Source organism: Phalacrocorax carbo, chromosome 5, assembly GCF_963921805.1.
Source record: "Phalacrocorax carbo chromosome 5, bPhaCar2.1, whole genome shotgun sequence".
NCBI classification, from domain to species: Eukaryota; Metazoa; Chordata; class Aves; order Suliformes; family Phalacrocoracidae; genus Phalacrocorax; species Phalacrocorax carbo.
In genome coordinates this window covers 65235498-65256687 of record NC_087517.1, presented here as the reverse complement: position 1 = coordinate 65256687, position 21190 = coordinate 65235498, and the positions used below count along the sequence as shown (strand labels likewise).

Here is a 21190-nt window from a genome sequence, read left to right as displayed (position 1 = left end):
GCACTTAGCGGACCAGGTATCTTCTTCCAAGGCGTTTTACCAGACAGATTATTTTGCCTAATCGTGTGCTTTTTTTCCAAAATGCAGCATGGATTATCAATTAGGAGGCATCATCATCAAGTGTCATTTTATTTTCTTTATTGCATAAAGGTAGTGGGTGGATCTTTTCGAGCTGAAAGGATAACTTTCCAAGGCTAACATGGATAAAGAACTACCCTGAATGCAAATTAAATTTTGTTACTCTCTCCTATAGCTTTGACAATAAGATACTACAAAGAAATCTTAGTTCCACAGAGGAAGCAAACACGATTAACTCCGTCACTTGAAGACCAGTCTGGTCTGCACTACGTTCCTCTGAGGAGGCTTTCTGCGATACCTAAGAACAGGCAGAGCCTAACTCAGCCTGACCTCCCTCCTCTCCCTCGGGCTCCCTCCATCAGAGAGCGGTTCACAGTCTCACCTTAGCGAGAGACCTCCGAAACGTCTCTGAAGCCTTGCTTTATCTCAAGTTCACCTTCGCACGTTTCCTTTCAACGACCAGTTACTGAACATACTACGTGATAGTGACGGGTTGCGGCTGCTTCCGAGCAGGAGCCTCCACAACAAGATTCATGAAACATTTCTTCTGAAATAGGAGTGCTTCCAAAACCCCTGTGTCCAATGATTTGCCAGGTCTGTCATGAAATTCATAAATAAAAATCTGGCCTTTATTGCTATGGAGAGCAATTGTTCCCTCTTGGTCATCTACAAGCTGGTAAATGTGATAAAAAGAGCTCTTCGTTTCTGAAGCTGGAGAAATAAAGTTTGATTAAATGCCCCTTGTCCCGCAGCTTCTAGAGGCGAGATTCTCTGCTTATATTAGTATAGGAATTTTCCTCAGGATTGTAACCAGGGAACTGGCATTTGTTTTCTTTGTTGGTATTATTCTTGAAGGTGTCATCTGTTCCAGTTTTATTTGCAATAACTTTAGGCAGATTTTTTTCAAAGTCCACCTGAAAAAAGAAGGAAAATACCCTAGTAGTTTGAAGCCCGTATTCACTGCTATTTTTCCTTTGCTTAAAGGGTGTCTTGTTGCATTTGGAAATTTTGACATCCCTTCTTATGGACCTGAGGCGTTATGTCACTACATGAAATGACTCTCAGACCCACAAACAGGTGCAGTTTAGTGTGGGTCCCCTCCATGCGGTGATTTTCTCATTCTCCCAGGGAAAGCCTTTGGCAAAAGCAACAAAAACAACTTCTTAAACTCCTCTCTTCATGTAAAAGTCTTGAAATGTGCCCTCAGTGCATTCCCAAGGCAGATTTATCTAGCTTTTAGCAGATTTTTTGTCTGGCCTGTCCTTGCCTCAGTGGTTTCACACTGCACCTACTTGATTAATGTTGTTTCTCTACATTTTAAGCAAAAACAAGGGGATAAATGCACACCTGATTTTTTTTTACTGCCTTTTTTTTTTTTCTCCAGAGTAGTTGTAGGTGAAGTCTGTGTTGAGCAGCCAAGTGAAACAGCTGAAGCAAATCTAGAGCCACAGCTGCTCTCCAAATTAGATCATTAACTTTAATGTCAAATTTAATGTAAGCTGGATGGAAGGACAGCTTCTATGTTATCACCAAATACTGTGAGCCTTGCAGCTGAAAGGTTTCACGATTTAAAGGTAACTGTGGAGTACTCTAAAGGAGCTGAAAACATACATCTTGCTTTATGTCCCTTTTATAAACCCAGCAGATTCTGCTAAGATGGAGCAATGTTGTTTCTCTGCAAACTGCGACAGCAGTGCAAGAAAATCAGGTGCTCATTCTTTATGGCTTGTTAACGAGCTACAAAGCCCTGAGAAAAGCTGCTCCTGTTGCTGTGGAGGAGGTGGTGGGCAGGAGCAGCCCCGGTGCTGGTGGCTGGGGCTCTGCCTGATGGGTGGGCAGTGCTGCCCTGGAGGAGAGAAGCCCTGGAGGGTCTGAAGGTGGGGATGGCGGCAGCAGGAGAGCTTCATGGACAAGTAAGTGCTAGTCTTTCTCTTTGTGCTCGGTGGGAGGAGGCAGCAGCTCAGTGAGCTTCTCTTGGGGGTGTAAAGCATGGTTTTCTCCCTGCTCGGCTGGGTTACTGGAGTGGGGAGGGCAGGGAGAGGGAGGTCAGCTCCCGTTTCATGGGCTGCTGGCTATCTCGAGGGCTGTTTGTCTCCAGAGACCCCGAGTCCCTGCGTGCTGCGTAATCAGGGGCAATAGGTAACTTATTCCCAGCTAACGCTGAGTAGGAGGGTTTGGCTGATCTCATTTCCAGTCTGTGGTGCCTACACAGCTTCCTTTGCTTAACTTCAAGAAGCGATTGCTGAAAGCTAGCCTGCCCTGCGTGGCGTGTGCCCTCCCGTACGTACGTGCCCGTACGCCCGGGCTCCCGGGCCGCTCACCTCCTGGCTGTCGTGCCGCACGCCGCACCAGAGGAGAGCTTTGAGTCTTTCAGACCAAAAGCAGAACAGGTTGCAGACTGGCTTAATTAACACTGGTGGGATATCTTCTCCTTTACTGGGTCCTGAAAGGAGAAAATAATGATATCTAAGTCGACAGAAAGCTAGATGTAAGCCTCGGGAGAGCCCAGAGCATGAAGCGGGGGGGAGTGGGATCGGAGCCCACTGCCTTCTCCAGGGTCTGTGTCTCACAAGCAGCTTGCTGGGCTCTTTGAAAGCTCTTTTAATAGCTGAGTCAGATTCATATGCAAAGCATTTATACACCTATATAGATAGATATATTAAACACCAACCTGTTGTAAAGCTTATCGACAGCCCTGCGATGGCGCAGCCTAGACAGCCAACGGCGCTGAAGTACAGGTAGGACAGGGAGTACCAGCTCTCTGCCAGCAAAGGCCTGCGAAGAGGTGACAAAAGGGAAGGAAGCAGCCAGCGATGACCGATGGATATGTTTGTACAGTCTCTCGACCGGCAGCAAAACGCAGCTCACGCTGCAGCTGGCGTACGATCGGCGGTGGCCCGTGCTCCCAGCCCGCTCGGCGGTCACCGCCGCGCCCCAGGGGCGCGCTGCAGGCCCGGGCCGCGCGCTGCGCCAAAGCGCAGGCTTGGGCGGTAACCGTGGGGAAAATACCTGTCTGGAGCTGCCGTGGGAGCTGCCGTCATCAGCGCCTCGGTGCTGTTAGCCAGCGTGCAGTTGAGAGTCGACAGTTGCAGGGGAATGGACTTCGTCGGTGGTGCAGGGTAAATGAAAGAGCCAGTACCAGCCCAAAAAGCTAAGGTGATCCCAGCTAAGAGGCCTCCGATAGCACCCTTGGCAGGTATAGAAAGGTAGCGTTAAAGGTGATGCATGGGAAGTGCTTCCCTGCAAAGGTGAGTTAGGCAGGAGATGACAGCTGGTTACAGTCTCTGCCTGTGGAAATGAATTCTGTTCTTTCTCGACCAAGGTATAAAAACGTGACTTGTTGCCCTCTGGTAATAAGAGTTGAAGCGAAACTGTGATGATCAAAACTGCAATGCAGAATTTAGCTTTACTTCTGGTTAAACGTGATGGGACCGTTCACGGGGCAGTAAGAAATAAGCTTATATTGTGGTTTTTCTGAGTTAGCAAAGGCAGAGCAATTGAAATCATTCTGTGTGTCCCAAGGTGATTAAAGGGCTGGGGCGAGTATTGAATATTATTTTTAATGAAAAAGATACTGAGAAATAAAAAAAAAAATTAAAGAACCCAACTCTGCCTCATGTGGATCTAATCATCAATTATTCCACAGTTGGGTAGAGGTAAATTCAAATGGGATAAATTCAGACACTAAAAAGGGAGCTCTAAACAGATCTTGGACTCCTCAGGCTCTAAATCTGAACAGCAGCCCAGAGACAAAATCTAAAAAACCCCAAAAATTTTCAAGATGGAGTTTTAACCAAACAATACCAAGAGATTTTCTTTTAGATAAGGATTATTTTTCTTCCTTACCTTCCAATTGGCACAAGGAAACATAATTCCCAGTGTAAATAATCCCAGCATGGGCCCCCCACACATCCCGTGGATGGAGAGGGAAGCCTGTGGATGCAGAGAAGAGGCAAGAGCTTAGTGAGGCAGCTGGAGGGACCGTGCACAGTTCTGGTTTCGGTCTGTAATTTTCAGTGGGAAATGGTGGGGGAGAAAGGACCAACAGTGATTTCAGTGCAAAATTAAAGAACCACGCTCAGTACTGTTTCCCGGCAGTGAGTAAATAGTGAAGGAGTTGAGGGATTTATGCTTCCCGCCCCCCACCCCCAGTTATGCCTCTCAGCAGACTGTCCACAGAAGTTATTCGGGTAACCTAGCAGTCCCCAGGGATGTCGGCGTTATTCAGTTCATTGCATTTCTGTTCATTCGTATTCAGCTCACTGCATTTCTGAAGCACGAGATACCTGCACAACTCCTCCCAGCAGCGATGCTGCTGCAGCCATTGAAGTGCACAGGGCACCGTATAATATACCTGGAAAAGATCAAGCAGCGAGGTTGTCAGTGCTGGTTAATAGTGCGGGCAGTTTCTAATTCATCTGGTGTCCGAAGTGACCAGGTGGCATGGAGGAATTTGCACTTTGGGCTTTGATGTTTGAAGCGGACCATTAAACACCCAGCAGCGTCTCGCGTGAAGCCTTGTTGAGTTTTTGGTTGTTTTTTCTTACGAAGCAGAACTTAGCAGTGAAATTAATTTAGAAGTTATGCCTCGTGTAGAAATGTTTCCATTTCTGTTGCCTTTAAATAACTTTGCTCAACTCATTCATTAGATTTTTTTAAATAATGATAAACAATAGTGCTGTCTTCCTTTGACACCAGCTTTAACTCTGTGCTAGCCTCTGTACCTCTAAACCTCTGTATGTAGTAGTCTTGAGGAAAGACAACCAAAACTCATCCTCTGTGCTAGCACACCTTGGTTTCAGAGGTAAAAATGATCTTTGTAGGTCCCAAGTGCAGAAAATAGTAGTAAGTGGAAAAGCAGGAACAGAGAAGGTTGGAGGCAGTTACAGGGACAGAGAAAGCTTCAGTTTCGCTCTTCTGTGATCTTTGCCAGCATCAAGAAATGGTTATGATATTATCACAATAATTATAAAAGGGGTATTATATTACTGCAATACTTGTAAAAAGCATCTTAAAAATTCAAAGTACTTTGAGACCTTGATACTTTGACAGTCAGTGTTTCATTTTTTACGTTTTAATTTTCTCTGAAATCCGCTTATGCGAAACTCTAAGTTTGAATAGAAATGTCTTATTGTACTGCTATAAAATAACAATATTTAGTAATACGACTATAGAGCAAGGTGGTAATAACTACGCTGATATTCCTTCTGTATTGTAAAGAAGATCCCAGAGCGTTCCTCGGTATTTTCAGTAGACAAAACTTTGGAAAGGATTTTTAGTGCACCGTTGAGTGCACACGCTTAATTTTACTGAAGCATCATGCTGATGCTCATCCTGAGGCTTTATAAAGGGTTATACTCCTGTGGAGGTATATAAAAATCCTGCCCTATTTTCTCCTGTAGCACTAGCAGCTGGGGGGACGGGCATCTTTGCCACTAAACAAATGGATGCTGTCTGGGGTACCTACACAAGCCTTTGCTGATCCATGTGCTCATCTTCTCAGAGAGGTTTGGGAAACCTTTCTTGACCAAGTCTTCAAAGGTAACAGTTGCTAAAGCATTGATGCTGGCAGCTACCGTGCTGTAGACATGGAGAAGAATGTTAGGGAAGCAATATAACCTGAAATAAAGTTGTATTTATAGACAAATGCTGCCTTTTGTTCAGCGTTAATACTACCAAATGTACAGTTCCTGAAGAGTATTTTTCACATAAGCTGCTGATGCTGGTGAGGTTTCTGTGCCTTCTGTGATTGCTGGGGGCCCTGCTTCATGCTGGCACAGAACAAGATAGAAACTCGTCCTGATAGACCCTTCAGTTTACCAAGCTGCAAGGACCCTCAAAATATAGACGTGTTCCAGAATAAAGATATTACTTCCTTACAAGTCAAAGGATGTGCAGTGACCGCCAGTGATAGCCTGTTCCTCCACAAAATGCCTGTTCTGTTTTCTGTCATAACTGAAAAATACGGACTAGGAATAGCCTGATGCTTGTAGCTAGGTGAGTTAACCCGTGTTTGTGGATATGATCTCTGTGAATTTGTTGTGATAATAAGGCAATAAATAAGTCAATACCTACAGCACAGTGTTTGGTACTTGGTGCCCTTAACTGTGTTCTCTTAGTTTCCGGCCAGGAGCAGCCAGTGCCTTTTATGCAGGGTGATTTTGGGTTCGTTTGTTTGGTTTTTTGAGTGTTTTGTTGTTGTTGTTTGGGTTTTTTGGCGGGGTGGGAGGGGATGGGGACTGGTGTTTGTCTGGTATTGCTTTGAGGATCTTTTTGGTTTTTTTTCCTGTTTTGGTAGCTCTCACTTTTTCTACAGGTAAGAGTCTGTAGAAACAGCCTGTTGGGAGATTGACTCTATGGCATTTGAATAATGTCACTGTGAGCTTGAATTGTCTCTCTTTCCCATGTCCTATAAAGTATGGATGTTTGGCCTGTAGAGGATAGGGACTACAATAACGTCCAGCACCCCCCTGAAGAGCACACGGTTTCTAAACTTCTATGCAGACACCTTTTCCTAGTCTAACTCTCTTTCATGTGCACATAGATGTGCTGAAAAGTTCTCCATCCCTAACTATGATATTGTGGCAGTCAGGTTGAGTGAAGGCAATTTCACCATGAGCGCCTCCAAAGGTATTTCAGGGAGCTGAGCTCTCTTATAAAGCAAACTGGTGTTTCCTCAGTTTTTATACCCTTTGGACTGTGTTGATAATGTTATTCTAAAATGTATTTGGGATAAAAAATACTGGAGAAGTGGAGCTAGACTTTGGCATAAATATGAAGTAACTTGACAAAGCACTACTGCTTCTTCCTAGAATGTCCTAGGGAAAATAGCCGGGCTTTTCTTAGGGTTTCATGTTTTGACCTCATCTGGGTCCTCAAGAAATCAATGGTACGCAGCTAAAACGTCATTTTGGATTCACAGACCTTAGTGTTCCACTGAACGCACAGGCGACAAACAGCCCTGGGACTCCTGGCGTCGAAGAAAAAATGTCCATAACAAAGTACGGCATGAGCTGGGGTAGAAGCACAAGAGCAGCACAAGCGATTAGTTAAGATTTTCCCAGGCAATGAAAGCGAAGTAGCTGCATCTGAGCATGTTGCTAAATTCTGGTTTTGTTCCAGCTAACAAGGGGTGTCAGATTTTGAGTGAAGGGGATGTCGTTTGGCAGAAGTGATCCATCAGATTAATACTGCAGGAGTCCCAGAATAGATATATTCTAGCCCTGATTCGGCAGCCACCTTAGTGCCTGCACACTGAAAGGACATTAAGCATCCCACAAAACTTACTGTCTCTCTATGTGCTATGTCTGGACCCAGAGCAGCTCCTAGTTATAAAACCAGGTATCTGTACCTGATCAGGTGCCGAAATGAATTCAGCAGTCCAAGGGTCACAGCTCTTGTAATGAGAGTACATCACCAACCCACAAAATACTGCACACACCAGGACTATCCAAAGTCCCACTAAATTCAGGTAAAGTGCTCTAGAAGAAAGGAAAGAAACTCTATTTAACACAAAATAAATATAGAAAAGCTGTTACAGGTTAGTTTTTCCTAACTTTTTAGAGAGATGCTCTAAGGAAAGCTAGCTGTATAATCTCTTACAGGCATCGCCAGGATAAGAAATTTTGCTTAATATTGATTTTAAAAAACCTGAAAAAGTACAGCTTCCTTATGCTCTAGGGCAAAGTTCTGGGTATCTCGGTACGGCTGGAAGAGACCGACCTAAGGCCAGTAACCTGTAGGCAGAACAGCCTCGCCCAAGCCCTGGGTCTGTCCCTCCCATCCCCGGCCAGAGCAGATTTTTGTCTGTCAGGAGCTGTTGTTGCATTATTTTGCATGGATTCTGCTGCGGTTGCAATGCTGCCATTGCAAAGTAACACACCTGAGGTTTTTTCCGTCCATGAAACGGATGTGGGTGACAGCATCTGCTGGGGAGGTTGTGCGGTTGCGGTTCAGTAATCCTGTAGTTCCTGAGAGCTGCCAGATTTTACAGGGCCTATGTTGTGTTTGGACGTCACCTTACACAAGGTCTCATGCTAGGGCCAGTTCAGAGCTGTGCTCCTGGGACCCAGAAGCCTTTCAGGACTTGTGACGTTGGGGGTTAGGTTGGTCCCTTCCAACCTAAACCATGCAATGATTCTATGGTCTCACTGTTGTGACTTTCACATGCTTTCAGAGACTGAATTTCAGCAGGGTAAATTCATATAACCTGTCATGACCTTAAGAAAAATGAGTAAGATTGCAGCTAGCAAAAAAAGCTAACTGCTGAAGAAGGAAAAAATTACCATCTTTATCCTTTAGCCACGTGGGCAAGCAATTAGCACTAAGCGTATGAAAAAAATCTGGTTGTTTAGTAAAATGTGTCTAGCTATGCACGTACTAATTCTGAACTGGAGAAAGGAGCAGGCTGGAGACCTATATGTCTGTATTGTGAAGCTTCACTTGGTTCTTTGCTATTGCCTCTAATTATTCTTATACTTTAGGATTTTAGTAACTTATTGATCTCATTTTATTTAGATATTGCCTTGTACTGTAGGGCCTTGTTAAATAAATAACTGCTTTTAATAAAATAGAACGTAAACACAACTCCAATTTATAAATTTTTCCAATAAAACTATAGACAGCACAACTTCTGCATGGGGATCTTTCCCGTACTTTGCTTCTGAGGATTAATTTGTCAGCCTGACCCCAAATTAATAAACTTGCAAGAGTTAAATAGCTACCCATTTTTCTTTATTGGGTTTTCTATGTCATTTAGGGCCAGAGGAAGTAAGACTGTCGGCACAAAATTAACTTACTACCACCCAACAGGACCTCGATATTTATTTAACATAACTGACAAACTGTCAGTATAATTCCACATCAGTATTTTTGATTGCCAGAATAGGTTAATGACAGGTGACTTACAGTTTAGCGTGCTTTTCCGATTTGCAAGAAATGCATCTCTGTATTGTGGACTGATTAACGCCATAGAGCCCTAACCACGTAAATGTTCCCCCAATAACGATTGTCCAAAAGGTATGTCGTCTCAAAGGATCTACATCAAAGCTAGAAGAGAGAAAGAAGCAATTTGGTTCATTTGTTTAAACACACCTTTATTTAGCAAAAGGTGGGTGATGTTTCAGAACCACCTGGCATATCCTACCCTCTGGACTGGAAGTTCTGTTTTCCAGCACAGGAAACATCTGATGTGATCAGGTTTGGAAGGTTTTCTTACTTTTGTACTATCAAGCCAGGATACGCATATATCATGCAGATTCAGTCAGAGGACCAATTAGTTGAGATAAATTGCCCTTATAAGGCTTATTATGCTCAGACTTCAGATCTGTGTCATATTGCAGCAACAGACCTGCAAGCCATCCTACCTGGGACCCAGTCCTCTGCAAGGAACAAAGTCACTTACTGAGCTCTAAAAATCCTCCAAACTCTTAGTTACGTCATCATGACGTGTTATTTCCTTTACAAGAAACTGCTTCAGCTGCAGCGCTATCTTTTTTTTAACAATGAAATTTCATTGCTCAGTAGTTCTAACCAGTACGAGTACGTCTTTCTGTCTTGCATCTGTCATCTTTGCAGTTCTAATCTTGGTAGGCGTAGCAGATAACTTTTGACCTTGCTGTTAGATTCTGTCAGTGACTTGCCTTGATCAATGAACTTTTCAGTCAATGCCACAAACAGCCAAAGGAAGGTCAGTGGGATAGTTCCCACTGCACTGGTGCACCAGTGCTAGCTGCTGTGGTGAGCGTACTTAAAATAAAACCCCAGTTTTATGACCAGAAGATTAAAGATAAAAGCCATCAGAAGGAATAATTGGGCTGCATTGGTAGCTACAGAAAGAAAAATGGCAAAGCTCTTTGAGTTCAGCAGTGCTTTGATTTCTTCAAAGAGAATAACAGAAAGAGGAGTTAAGCTCTCTTGGAAGGTCAACTCATTCCCAAAAACCGAAGAACTAAGGAATTAGACCTCTCTGAGTCACCGACATTGCGCACTGGTAGTATAATAACAAGTCTGAGTATTTTTGGCTTGGTGAGGGTAGGGTTTCTAAATATTAAACATAAAAAAAGCAAAGTTTTACACCATTTGTTTCTTACTCAAATATATTCAGTCGTGATCCTTTGTAGGCATCCTCCCAGACCTTGGTCGATCCACCGTTCAGAGTAGTTCCTCGAATCAGAACGGTCACGAAGCCTACCACCATGACAATCATTTGAAACGCATCTGTCCAGACAACAGCTTTTAATCCTCCCTAAAACAAACAGAAACTGTATGCTCTGATCTTCTTTCCTGTTGTTCAAGTATAGCAAAAGGTAGCAAGACCCCTTATTTCAGGAGCTCATGAGCTGTATGTATAGCATCTAGCAAATCAGGACTTTTCTTAAACTTTGTATTCTCCTGGGAAGGATGTATTTTTGCAGGTCAGAAAGTGACACAGAGCCTAAATGGTTCGTCTACAGTCGTATGAGAATGTTTAACCTCCAGTTAAATGCCTTTTGGGTTTTTTTTTTCCCCGCCTCCTTTACGTGCATTTGAAGGCTATACCAGGGTGTGGAACAAAAGCTTAGGGAACACAAGCTGGTCTGTGTTTGTACTTCCCATAGCACTCGGTACAATTCTCAGAGCCCAGTGGTCCACAACTAGCCGAACCCAGAAAAGTAGCTCCAGAAAATTTACAGTTCAGCTTTCTTCCACAGCTACGTTCATATTTGATCAAATGTGTGCTAGAGCGAAACAGTAGGTGTTTTTGACAAGGGTGGACTGAAATATTGAAAATATTCATTAGTGGTAATGAGAACAGAAATTAGGTTGCGTCCTGAGCCCCAGGGCTCTGCCACTTCCACTGCAATGTTTATCTTTTTTTGTAATCCGGAGTCTCGTGTTGCTTCCACTCAGAAGCAAAGGTCTCTGTGACCTGTTGGTCGTCCTTCCTAGGCTTTATTACCCTGTTCCTGATCTGGGGGTGACACCAGAGGCATGTTTTTCATTACAATGTTTTTCAGTCTATACCTTGTAAAAGATAAGAAGAATCATCTTCTCAAAAGATTTAGTATGGGAGGGGAAGGTTATCGCCTCCTTATCTGGACTCTGCCTCAAGCTGTCTGGTTTAAACCTTGAGACATACGGCAGAGGACTTGAGAGGAAATAGATTTATATTTTTTTTCTTCCAAATAGACTTACTTATACCACAGAGTTGAAAAGAAATTTATCTCTATCTTCTCCTACTTTAAACTTCAGTCCCCTGGACTGCATTTAGAAGCTGCCCTTCTGCAATAGCCTGTCGTGTATAAAGGATGGTTGAATTAACGGTCTGCGTTCCAGCTGTTCGGTTATGTCTGTTACGTACCAGAGTGCAATAGAAAGTGCAGACAACTCCTGTTGCAACTACAGAGCCCCAGAGATCAAATCCAGTGACTGTGAAACCAAAGAAAGCCAAATGGTTAGTGAAGTGGGGGTAGGTCATCTGGAAGGTAACAGAAATCTATGATTCTTTAGCCTTAGCAGGATGGGACTGATAATGAATTCTAATCTCTTGTGTCTATTAGGTGCTCTCCTGGATTTTCAGGCTGCAAAACAGTATACAGTAGTGTTAAGAATTGTTGTTTTCTTGCAAATTGGCTTTAACTAACTTTCAAGGGTGCAAAATAATACGTAAGAGGAATAATTGCACAAAGCAAAGCCATCACTCCTGTGGGACGCAGCTTCATAAGCAATGCTTTCTTTCTGTTCTCTGTCCAGAATTTTCTCTTGAGAAATCAAGTTCTTCAGAGATTTCCAAATAATGCTAAGAAGAGAACCCAGCCCCAAACTAAATTCCATTCCCTGCAACAAGGAACAGTTTAATACTAAAATGTGCCGCATTAAAACATTTTTACACGTTCATTTTACTTCATAAAGTTACTTTCTACAAGATGTACAAATTTTGGTTTGGCTGATACTGAAGCCTCTCCCACCGAGCATAGTTCATGAGGGCAAATCTATTTGTCAGGGTTCTCTTATTAGCAAAGTTAGCGTGGCCTAATAACGAACGTGAGCTGTCACGTAAGACTCAGTTGAGCTCCAGAGGAAGGAAGCTCAGCACTGCGTTAGAGGTGGGGTTGGGCAAGCTGGACGCAACTCAGATGACAAACAATGAGAAGAGCCTCACAATGTCTTCCAAATCGATCATGATGGATGCTGTAAGCCTGGTTTGCAAAGGTTAATTAAAGTGTGTGGAAGGCAGCACAGCACTCGGCTCCAGCTACGGGAGTGGAGTTATGCCCGTGGGAGCCTGAAGACGGGAGACAGGGAAGGGGGGGAAGCAAAGTACAGAACGTGTTTTGGATCATCAGCTTGTACTGTGAACTTTGTCAGGATGTTGAGAAATTGTTCGCTGCTAACCTCTTCGGGTGGTTACGGAGTGCAAAGGAGAGCAGAGCAGCAAACGCAGGGCTCCTGCTAACGTATTGGTGTGAGAGGGAGGCCTGGGCAGTCGGAAATGTGGGGCTACAAGGTGCAGAGAAAAGCCTTCTGATAAAACTTCTAAGGATTTTTTTAATTATTATTCTTTATCTATTTTGCTCACTTCATTTATCCTAACTGTCTTGTGGTGTGGGTATTTGGGGTAGCCGTGTAGTGCAGCATGGGAACTCACCTTGGTTGAGAGCCAGTGATGGAGCGTAAACAACTATTCCAGTGTAAAGGATCTGAAGGAGAAAAAGGTCACGGGGAAAAAAAAAGCATGTATGTGAATGCTCAGTGGTAATGGTTTTATTTAGAGTGGGGCTCAGAGAAAAATACCAGATCTAGATTTTTCTTTAGCTCAGCTTGTATTGTATGTGGCTTTCTGTTTCAGCCTTTACAAAATAAAAATCTTTGATTTAATTATTTTCTGATGGAAGGAGCATTAACTGTCTTTTTATGACTTAAGTCACCTATTGCTAAGGTGACAAGATGAAAAAATATCCTAGCCAAATGGGAAGAGGAGCTCTCAGGAAAACAGGAACAGTGGCACAGACTGATCCCTTGGATTGATCTTGGAAATTAAATGTCCCTTGTTCCATTCCATCCCTTCCCAAGTGTCTCACTCAATGCCCTTCGCATGTATGTTCTGACAGAACTGAGGGAGGAGCAAAGCCTGGAAGTCAATAAGCATTCAAATCTATTGCTAAAGGGTTTGGAATTAATAAAATGGAATTAGTGTGGAAAGAAATGTCTGCCCGTATCCCAAACCTTTCCATCAAACACATAACTGATGTAATCTCCTGAGAAACTTGGTGAAGTTTCTCTTCTAAATCAAAGGGCAAAAAGGCTATTTGCCATCTACTTAGGGTGGCTCCCGAAGCGTTGGTTTGTGATTTTTGTTTCGTTTTAAAGTAAGCAGGTAAAGTTTAGTAGTAGTGAAGTGGTGTTTTGGGGGGTAAGTAAAGCCCTGTTCAACCTCTCCATCCAAGAGCCAGGAGTGTTATTTATTTTCTCTATACAGACAGGGGTGTGGGGTGGCCAGTCAGTGTTTTATGGTAAGGCAGAGCAGCGTACAAATGTGGAGTGTGCGCAAGCGAGGCAGCAATTTCTGCCCTGTGGGCTGTTGGGCTCAGTCCCCAGGACCCCAGCAGCCTTTGCCAGGTGCAGCCGCTTTGCGATGGAATCGCCTCACCCTGGTGTCATAAGTGGGTAACTGGTGAGCTAAATGTACCCAGTACAGCTCATCGAGCTTCTCAAGACAGACAGAATCCACTCATTTGGAAAGATGATTTCAAGGGAACATAAACAGACCAAGAATTTGAAAAGCTGTGGGAATTCAGCACCACATCCAAGTGTCAAAGACAACAAAAACGGCATTTTCAATCCTAAACAGGAGAAAGCTAGAAAGTTAGGGGAGTAACCATTCTTGGTTACATTCTGGGGGAAGAAAAACAAAAAAAAAAAAAGAAAAAAGAGGTACTTATTGAAATATCTGTCTGAAAAAATGCACAGTCTGAGTTGGTCAAAATAAATGTTGAGTGAAATTGGCATAAACAAAGAGTCAATGTTGTCTTACCGTCTGCAGGATGTAGATCAGTGTTGCAGCAAGACGGACGATCTTGTTAAATCTTAACTCCAAATACTAGGAAAAAGACGAATCTCAGTAAAATGTGCATGTAGCATCTGTGACACAGCCATTAACCTTCTGTTCGCCCTGGCTAACAGCTTGCTATGCAAGTAAAATTACTGGCAACTGGCACTACTGCTATGAGTAATGACCAGGAGAGCATGATAGTTACTACACATGGAGATAACGATATTGAAGAAATCTTCTCATCTGTAGCATGTACTTAAAGTTTAATGTTGGTTTGCACTGTTTGAAATCTGCTTTGTATCAGGAATAAGTAAAAAAGCCAGGGGCTATAAGGAAAAGCAAGTTCAACTTCAAGTGCAAGTATATTCCAACTCTATGAAAAGGAAACTTGAGGTCATCTCTAGGAGAAATAGCATAGAGTGACTCCTGTAGTGACAAAAGCGGTGGTAGAGCAGATGGAGAAGCAGCAACACAGAGGCTTTCCCAGGGCTTGAGCTAACCTGCCTTTCTCATGTGCTGTGTCTCAGCCTAAAGCCAAACCTGCACATCATCAACAGGGAGAGGCAGGTGGGCTTCTTAGGGACTTCCAGGTGGATGTAGGGAGCCATTCCCAATTATCGCATGTCTGCAGAGGTGAGTAGATCATCTGCCCCAAAATCCCAGATTTTAAGCCTGAGTCACCACCTGGAGTCTCTCTGTAGAGTTGACCAAAAAATTAACTCTGTGTTGCTAACCCCGCGGCAGCCTCCCACGCAGCTTTGGGTGGGCTGGGTCTCTCCTTGGGCCAGAGTGCCGAGCGCTCCCCAGCAGACACCAGGCACAGGCTGTCCAAGCCTTCTCTCCTTTCCTCCTTAGTTTTGTTCCCGTTCATCTTTCTTGTGCCTCTCGCATAATAAGCCCCATAGTCTGCCGTACAAATGACTAGCTAATTTATGTAACTTGTTTCTAAAAGTGATTCTCAAAGCTAGCAGAGTCATCTTTCCAGCATGCTTGAGGGGACTCTGGCTACAATGACACCTTCGGTGGTTCAGATGAGGAAAGCAATTAATTCTCTGATCTTACATCAAAACCGGCAAGAAAATGCAGTTACTTGTGACAAGGGGAACAGATGGACAATTTACTTCTTTCCAACCTGTAACTGAAATATTTCCTGGGGTCCATGCAGAGCTGTTTGACCAAAGCCCCTCCTTGGGTTTGGGTTAGAGAACACGAGTGGCCTTTCTGTTACCAGGAAGCTCCCTGTGAACTAACCGGGTTTTCTTCATCCAGTTCTTGCTTCATTGAAACTGCCCACAAACAGGGGCAACCAAATTTGTGGCAGTTGATTAAAGTGACAAAAAGGCTCTTCCTAAATGCACAAAAGCCGTCCTATGGGTGTGCAGGTGGCAAGGGCTGCACACTGCACTCCTAGCAATAACATCGCAAGGACTACTGATTTTTTTTTTGTTTGTGGTTTTTTGAGTTGGTTTGGGGTTTTCTGTTTTTTTTTTATTGTTTTGTTTTTTTCTTTATTTTTACTGCTGAACAGTCATATGAAGAAAATAGTGTGTTCCAGGAGGAATGCCAGGCAAAAAAAAGCTAGAAAAATCAGAGGTCATTCATTTAATTTCCTAAAAAATCCCTGAATTTGTTTTCCAGCCCTGAGTTACTGGTTTGATTTTGGGTTGGGTTTTTTTTCCTAACTTTATTTTGGGGTTTCGGTGGGTTGGTGTTTTTTCTTTTGAAACAGACGTGCCATCTTCTTTACCTTTATCTCTTCCTCCCACCTCAGCTTTTTAGGTATCAAATAGTTCACTTTCACAGCAAATTGGACCAAATTGTCATATCTTGATCAACCTTGAACTGGACACTATTGAATTTCATTCTTAGAGGCCATCTCTAATACCTGCTCTCTAAACCAGAACAGTTACTTATAAGATCAAAAGCATTTGGATGCACTTGAAATATTTTCCAGTTGTAACTTAATTTGGTGCTGGTGTGTAAACCCTCCTCCTGTCTTTGCTATTTATGCATAGCAGGAGCTCTGACCCTTAATTTGTACGTTCAACTTATGCAATATAAATAATTAGTTTGAATTAATGCAACCAGTTACTAAAAATAATTAATGTATCAATACACTTTCTGTAAAACACTCCAGAAAGTCTTCTGTCAGATTTTTCTCTAGAAATATCTGCAGACGTGATAGACTTTTATGTTAGAATAGTGCCGTTTTTATTATTTTTACTTACCTCATAAGTGCTTGTAATGCCAGATCTGTAAAATACAGGCAGAAAAATTTCGGCAGTGAGAATGATAACAAGCGTGTAGGAAAGAAAGAACAGAACAAAGGATGCCCCATAGCGATAAACTTCGGAGGGTGTCCCCAGAACGGTGACTGCTGACATGAAACTTGATGTGAGAGAGAAAGCTATTGGTCCACATGTCATCTGCCTACCGCCCACCAAAAATTCCTTTGAAGTTTTCTTTTTCCTCTCTTTAACTGCAAAAAAGACTCCAATGCTAGCACTTACTAAAAATAGCGCTGCAAAAACAACGTAGTCCCAAGCCACAAATTTTTTGACTTCTGGAGCTACAAAGTTTGACATTGCACCAGCTGGACAATTCGCCGATGGTTTTCTGTAGCTGGTTTCCTATAGCTGTTGCTCTGAACAGATTAACTCAGTTGACAGCAATGTTGAAGCTTGTCTGCAGCTCATCAATGACAAATAATAAACAGGCTATTCCGCTAGGAGACTACTTTTTAATCCAGTTCACTTCTAAGGAGGAAAAAAATAAGTAGCTGAGGATGAGTTAGGAAGGTGCACTTGGACCCCAGTGCTCCTGATGCTCGTGTTGGGCAGGCTGGAGCAGGGGACTTAGCTGTGAAATCTGTAGTACACTCCCTTTTTATCTGTGAGGTTTTAATTTAAGGTTAAACATTAGCCTGACAGATTGACTTGATCTGACTCTTCTCTAACCTCTAAGCATTTTTAAATAATAAAATGAGAGCAATAAATAAAGGAGACCGAAATGAAGGAAAGCTCAGTGTACAAACCTATGTCCCTGCTGGTGGGTTTGGTTTCAGAGGAGAGATTCCTTCCTGTGGTTAAAAACTAAACTTGAACATCAATGATAGGGTTCCGAATTGTCCTTTGATGTTCTAAGTGTGCTCCTCGGCAGGCCTTCTGGAAGGTTAGCCTTACCAAACCGGAGCCTTTAATGGTTGAAAATAACCTGCACAAACCATAGCCCGGCCTTGGCGTGGCTGGGAACCCAGGGGATCTTCAGGTGAGAAGTAGTGCGATTTGTGCTACGCTATGTTTGAGGGTGACTTTCAGTGAGAAAGCAACTTTTCACTGACTGCTGCTAACATCAATTTTGCTTACAGTTTATATGGGTTCGTGTGAAAGGTGGCTGATTTTATTTACCCATGTACAATTTGGTCAGACCTGCAGGACAAGAAGACCAAAGAGAAGCAGATTAGAAAAAGCAATGCTTTTCTTCGCTATGTCTTTGGCCTAATTTGTTGAATTCGGTTAATTAAGTTTTCTTTGTGTTGGTGTTTTGGTGGGGTTTGGGTTGTTGGTTTTTCTGTTTGATTTGTTTGGGGTTTTTTCTTTTTTTGTTTTGTGTTTGTTGGTTGGTGTTCTTTTTTTTAAAGAAGTGAATATTCATTTTGTTTCTATCTATGCCATGACAATACGTCTTCCAAAGGAGCAGGCAATGAGTTGTCATCCTGAAGGATTAACTTCTACAAAGAGGTAGGGAGGCAGTCACAGATCTGAAGAAAGAGAGGAGAGTCCCTTCTGGAGACAATCGAGAGATGTGGTAGCCTGGGGTAGCCTTTAATAGCAAAAGTCCTTTTTCTCAGCCTTCTCTTGGCTGGGGATTGATCCCCGCTCCTCCTTCTTAAGTCATCAGTAAGCGGAAATGTCTTTGTCTCAGTTGTACCCAGCAAATTAGTGAGTGTCCAGATCTTAAGCCTTGCCTGTTCCCATCTATCTGCTCAGGAGGAAGAGGAGTACACGTACAGCAACCTTCATTGCTTGGCGTGGCGTCAAAAAAAACCCAGGACAGCGTATGGCTAGAAATGACTACTTCTGTCCATGTGTGCAGCAGAGATTGTGAAATATTTATGGTGGATTTCAGTGAGAGCGAGTGTAAAAGAGGGAATGGAAAGGCCGATTCCTGCTGCAGAACGTGAGTTTAAAAAAAAAATTAAAAAAAGAGAAAGCTAAGATACTTCTTAAAAGGCGCTGTTTCGTTTATAGCTGAAATACTTTTAGTTGAAAAACCGTGAAGTGCACGTTTGAGAGTTATGATCCAGCCCTCTGTGAAAGCTGGGATATCAATTAAAGCCACTTGAGTTGCCATAGCTCTCGTTCGTGTGCTGTAACCGGCAGGTAGCGCGATGGAGGGACCAGATGAGAGAGCAATAAACCAGCCTGCGTTACTGTGGATCACTCAAAGCGAGACAGTGTCGGTAACGCTCCGTAAATTCTCATCCAGCTGCCTCACAGTAATTTGTTTTTCTAAGTATATCCCTGTTACTGGTTAATATTTCTCCTTTGTACAGAACAAATGTCTTAAGGTGTGTCTAGTCTCAAAAAAGCAGAAACTTTCACTTGCCAGGCATTCTTTTGCTTTTGGGGTGGGGGTTTCGCCTTTTTTTTTTTTCCTCTCTCCTTATAACTGTGAGAACGTGGATGTTTTCTACAAGTTTCGATTCATACCTAAAGAATCTGATTAATAAATGTCTCTGGCAATAACAAAAGTTGTGCCACTACAACAGTGAGGTTCCAGGGTCAACCGTCAACCCAGGCTGGCAGGAGGCTAATTTAATGGGGTACGACGGAGCACGTAGGGCTAACCAGGCAAACCACATGAGTGCCTCTTCCCATGAACCACAGCTGATTGCCAGCTCAGTGACGATGACGCCAGGTGAATACACAAAAAGCTGCAAAGAAACAAACTTGAGGGCATTTCCTCTTAAATTTGAGCCACTGAACTGCACCATGTAAGTAAGACTGCATCAGTCTTAGTCACATTGCTGAGAGGGTGGAGAACTGTTTGTGGGGCCTGAGATAAAAATTAGAATTAAAAAGTAAAAACCAATCAAAACCAACCAACAAACAAAAAACCCACCCACAAAAACCATCTGGGTCTGAAAGTTTCGGTGCCGGTCATGTTACCAGAGAAAGTCTAAGTGGAAGATCACCATAACATCCATTCTAGGAAAAATCAATGTAGTGTAATATATTAGTACTGGCTTGAACACATTTTTATAAAGGTCTGTTTGCCACCAAGCCAGCGCTGCTAATTAGCAGCTGGGCTAACTGCGCTGCCACACAGCGATGAATAAAGCTGCCTGTCGGCTCATATGGGCTCAGGCCATAGTAATGTGGGTTGGATTCCAGAAAGCTTTTCCAAACAGCAGGATTCCTATTGGCATATATGTAAGCCTACAAGGATTTTTAAAATTATTATTCTTTTTAAATTATGAATGGTCTTTCTACCAGAAAAGTATTTTTTGGATTATAGTGTTTTACACAGACAGTAGGAAAAAGTAACAAGATACTAAACTGGAAATCAAGGTAGAAATGTAAATTTATATATTATGCTATAGCCCTCTGATACATTTTCAGCATAGCTTCATGGTGGTGTTCAGAATTGCCTTATTTAGCTAAATCTCACATAGAATAAAAAACCGCTTTAGAAACACAATTTCAAAAAAAGAAATACTGTATTTTAATAGTATGAAAACACTTGTTATTCTGTCATGACGATATTCCTTAGCTAGGAATAATTCAAATTTTTATTTCCCTGAAATAATAAAAAAATAGTTTTATATTTCACTTGTGAAAACTCCTGTGAAATACAGGTTTAGCCAGGATAAGCCAAGGAAGAAGCTTGATTTCTTGAAGCTTCAGTACCCCTTTCAGTATCTCTCTGTGAACCAAGAATTGGACACAGAAGTCCAACTTGAGTGGGGACCTAGCTCAGGCCCCATATTGCTATCTCAAGCACCTATTTCAGATGCCAAAGATAAGTGTGTTTCTAGTATGTGCAGCCCGGCTTCCTGTAGTCAGGCAGGAAAACCTGCAACGGATGCTCTTTCCCATCAACTGCTATACCTTTATGCCCCTGTTTTGGGGGAACAAAAGTCCTTTAAGGGGGAGAGGAGAGATCAGTACAGTTCGAATGAATGGGTATATATCACTCGCATCTTTCAGTTTGAAATTAAGAAAACAGCAGGCCTTTTTCCACCGCCGCTTGCCAGATTCACTTGCATTTTCCTGATCGCCCCAAGGCGATGCTCTGCGTACCACGCTTTGCGTATTTGCAAGCAATTCCCTAGGAGAAACGTAGCAATGCTGAAGCCACTTCGGGAAGCTCAGCAAGATTGCCAGCACGCTCTCGGTGCACGCAGGGGCAGCCCTCCCCGCTGCTGTCCCCAGTGCCTGTGAAGGGGTGGCTTGTGCCCTGGGGCAGCACAGTGGCCATCCAGCACCCTCCTGGGCTTCTCATCAGCCTGGCAGCGGGTGCTCGGCAAGCCCTGTGGCACTTGTTGCTCTCACTCATCCTTCCTGGCCATAATGACAGTGGAGGAACCAGGCCGTGGGCAGCGTGAGTCCCTCCGTCTCCAGGACAAAAGCCTTGCTGGCAGGGGCTGCATCTACCCCCTTGTCCTCCTGCCGTGCCTCAGAGATTGAATTCCTTTCTGGCAAACCAAACATTCTGATTGAGGAGACTGCTCTGGGTGCAGTTTTTTGACACCAGTTCCCTTTGGGCTACTTGAGCCTCTCTCACATACCAATCTGGCCCCGGAGCGTGAGGGCATGGGGGGTTGGCCATTTGGCACAGGCTGCCTGTCTGTGTTGCTGGCATGCCCCAAGCTGGGCTAAGGGCAGTGGAGAGTGCTGCCCGTTCCCTTGCGTCCTGTCCCTTAACTTGCTATCACATTTCAGATGTGCCGTTCTCTTTTCTACAGCCACGCTTTTCTCTTCCTCCCCTCCCCTTGGTCTCTTTAATATGTCAGTGAAATTATTTACAACTTTTCACAAAGGGCAGATCTTTCGATTTAGTGCTCTTTTGGCAAGT

General features: G+C 43.3%; 1 protein-coding gene across 1 annotated transcript; it reads right to left on the bottom strand.

Annotated features, from left to right (window-relative positions):
• Positions 1-93: 93 nt before the first annotated feature.
• SLC5A12 (solute carrier family 5 member 12) lies at positions 94-16942 on the bottom strand. Its single transcript, XM_064453334.1, has 15 exons — positions 16339-16942; positions 14093-14158; positions 12707-12758; positions 11420-11487; positions 10170-10324; positions 8986-9126; positions 7430-7559; positions 7003-7091; positions 5546-5658; positions 4365-4432; positions 3925-4011; positions 3088-3266; positions 2750-2853; positions 2400-2521; positions 94-992 (listed from the first exon to the last, which is right to left on the bottom strand). Exons 1-15 carry the CDS (start codon positions 16693-16695, stop codon positions 834-836), a joined length of 1890 nt encoding a protein of 629 aa, XP_064309404.1. The 5' UTR covers positions 16696-16942; the 3' UTR covers positions 94-833.
• Positions 16943-21190: the final 4248 nt, after the last annotated feature.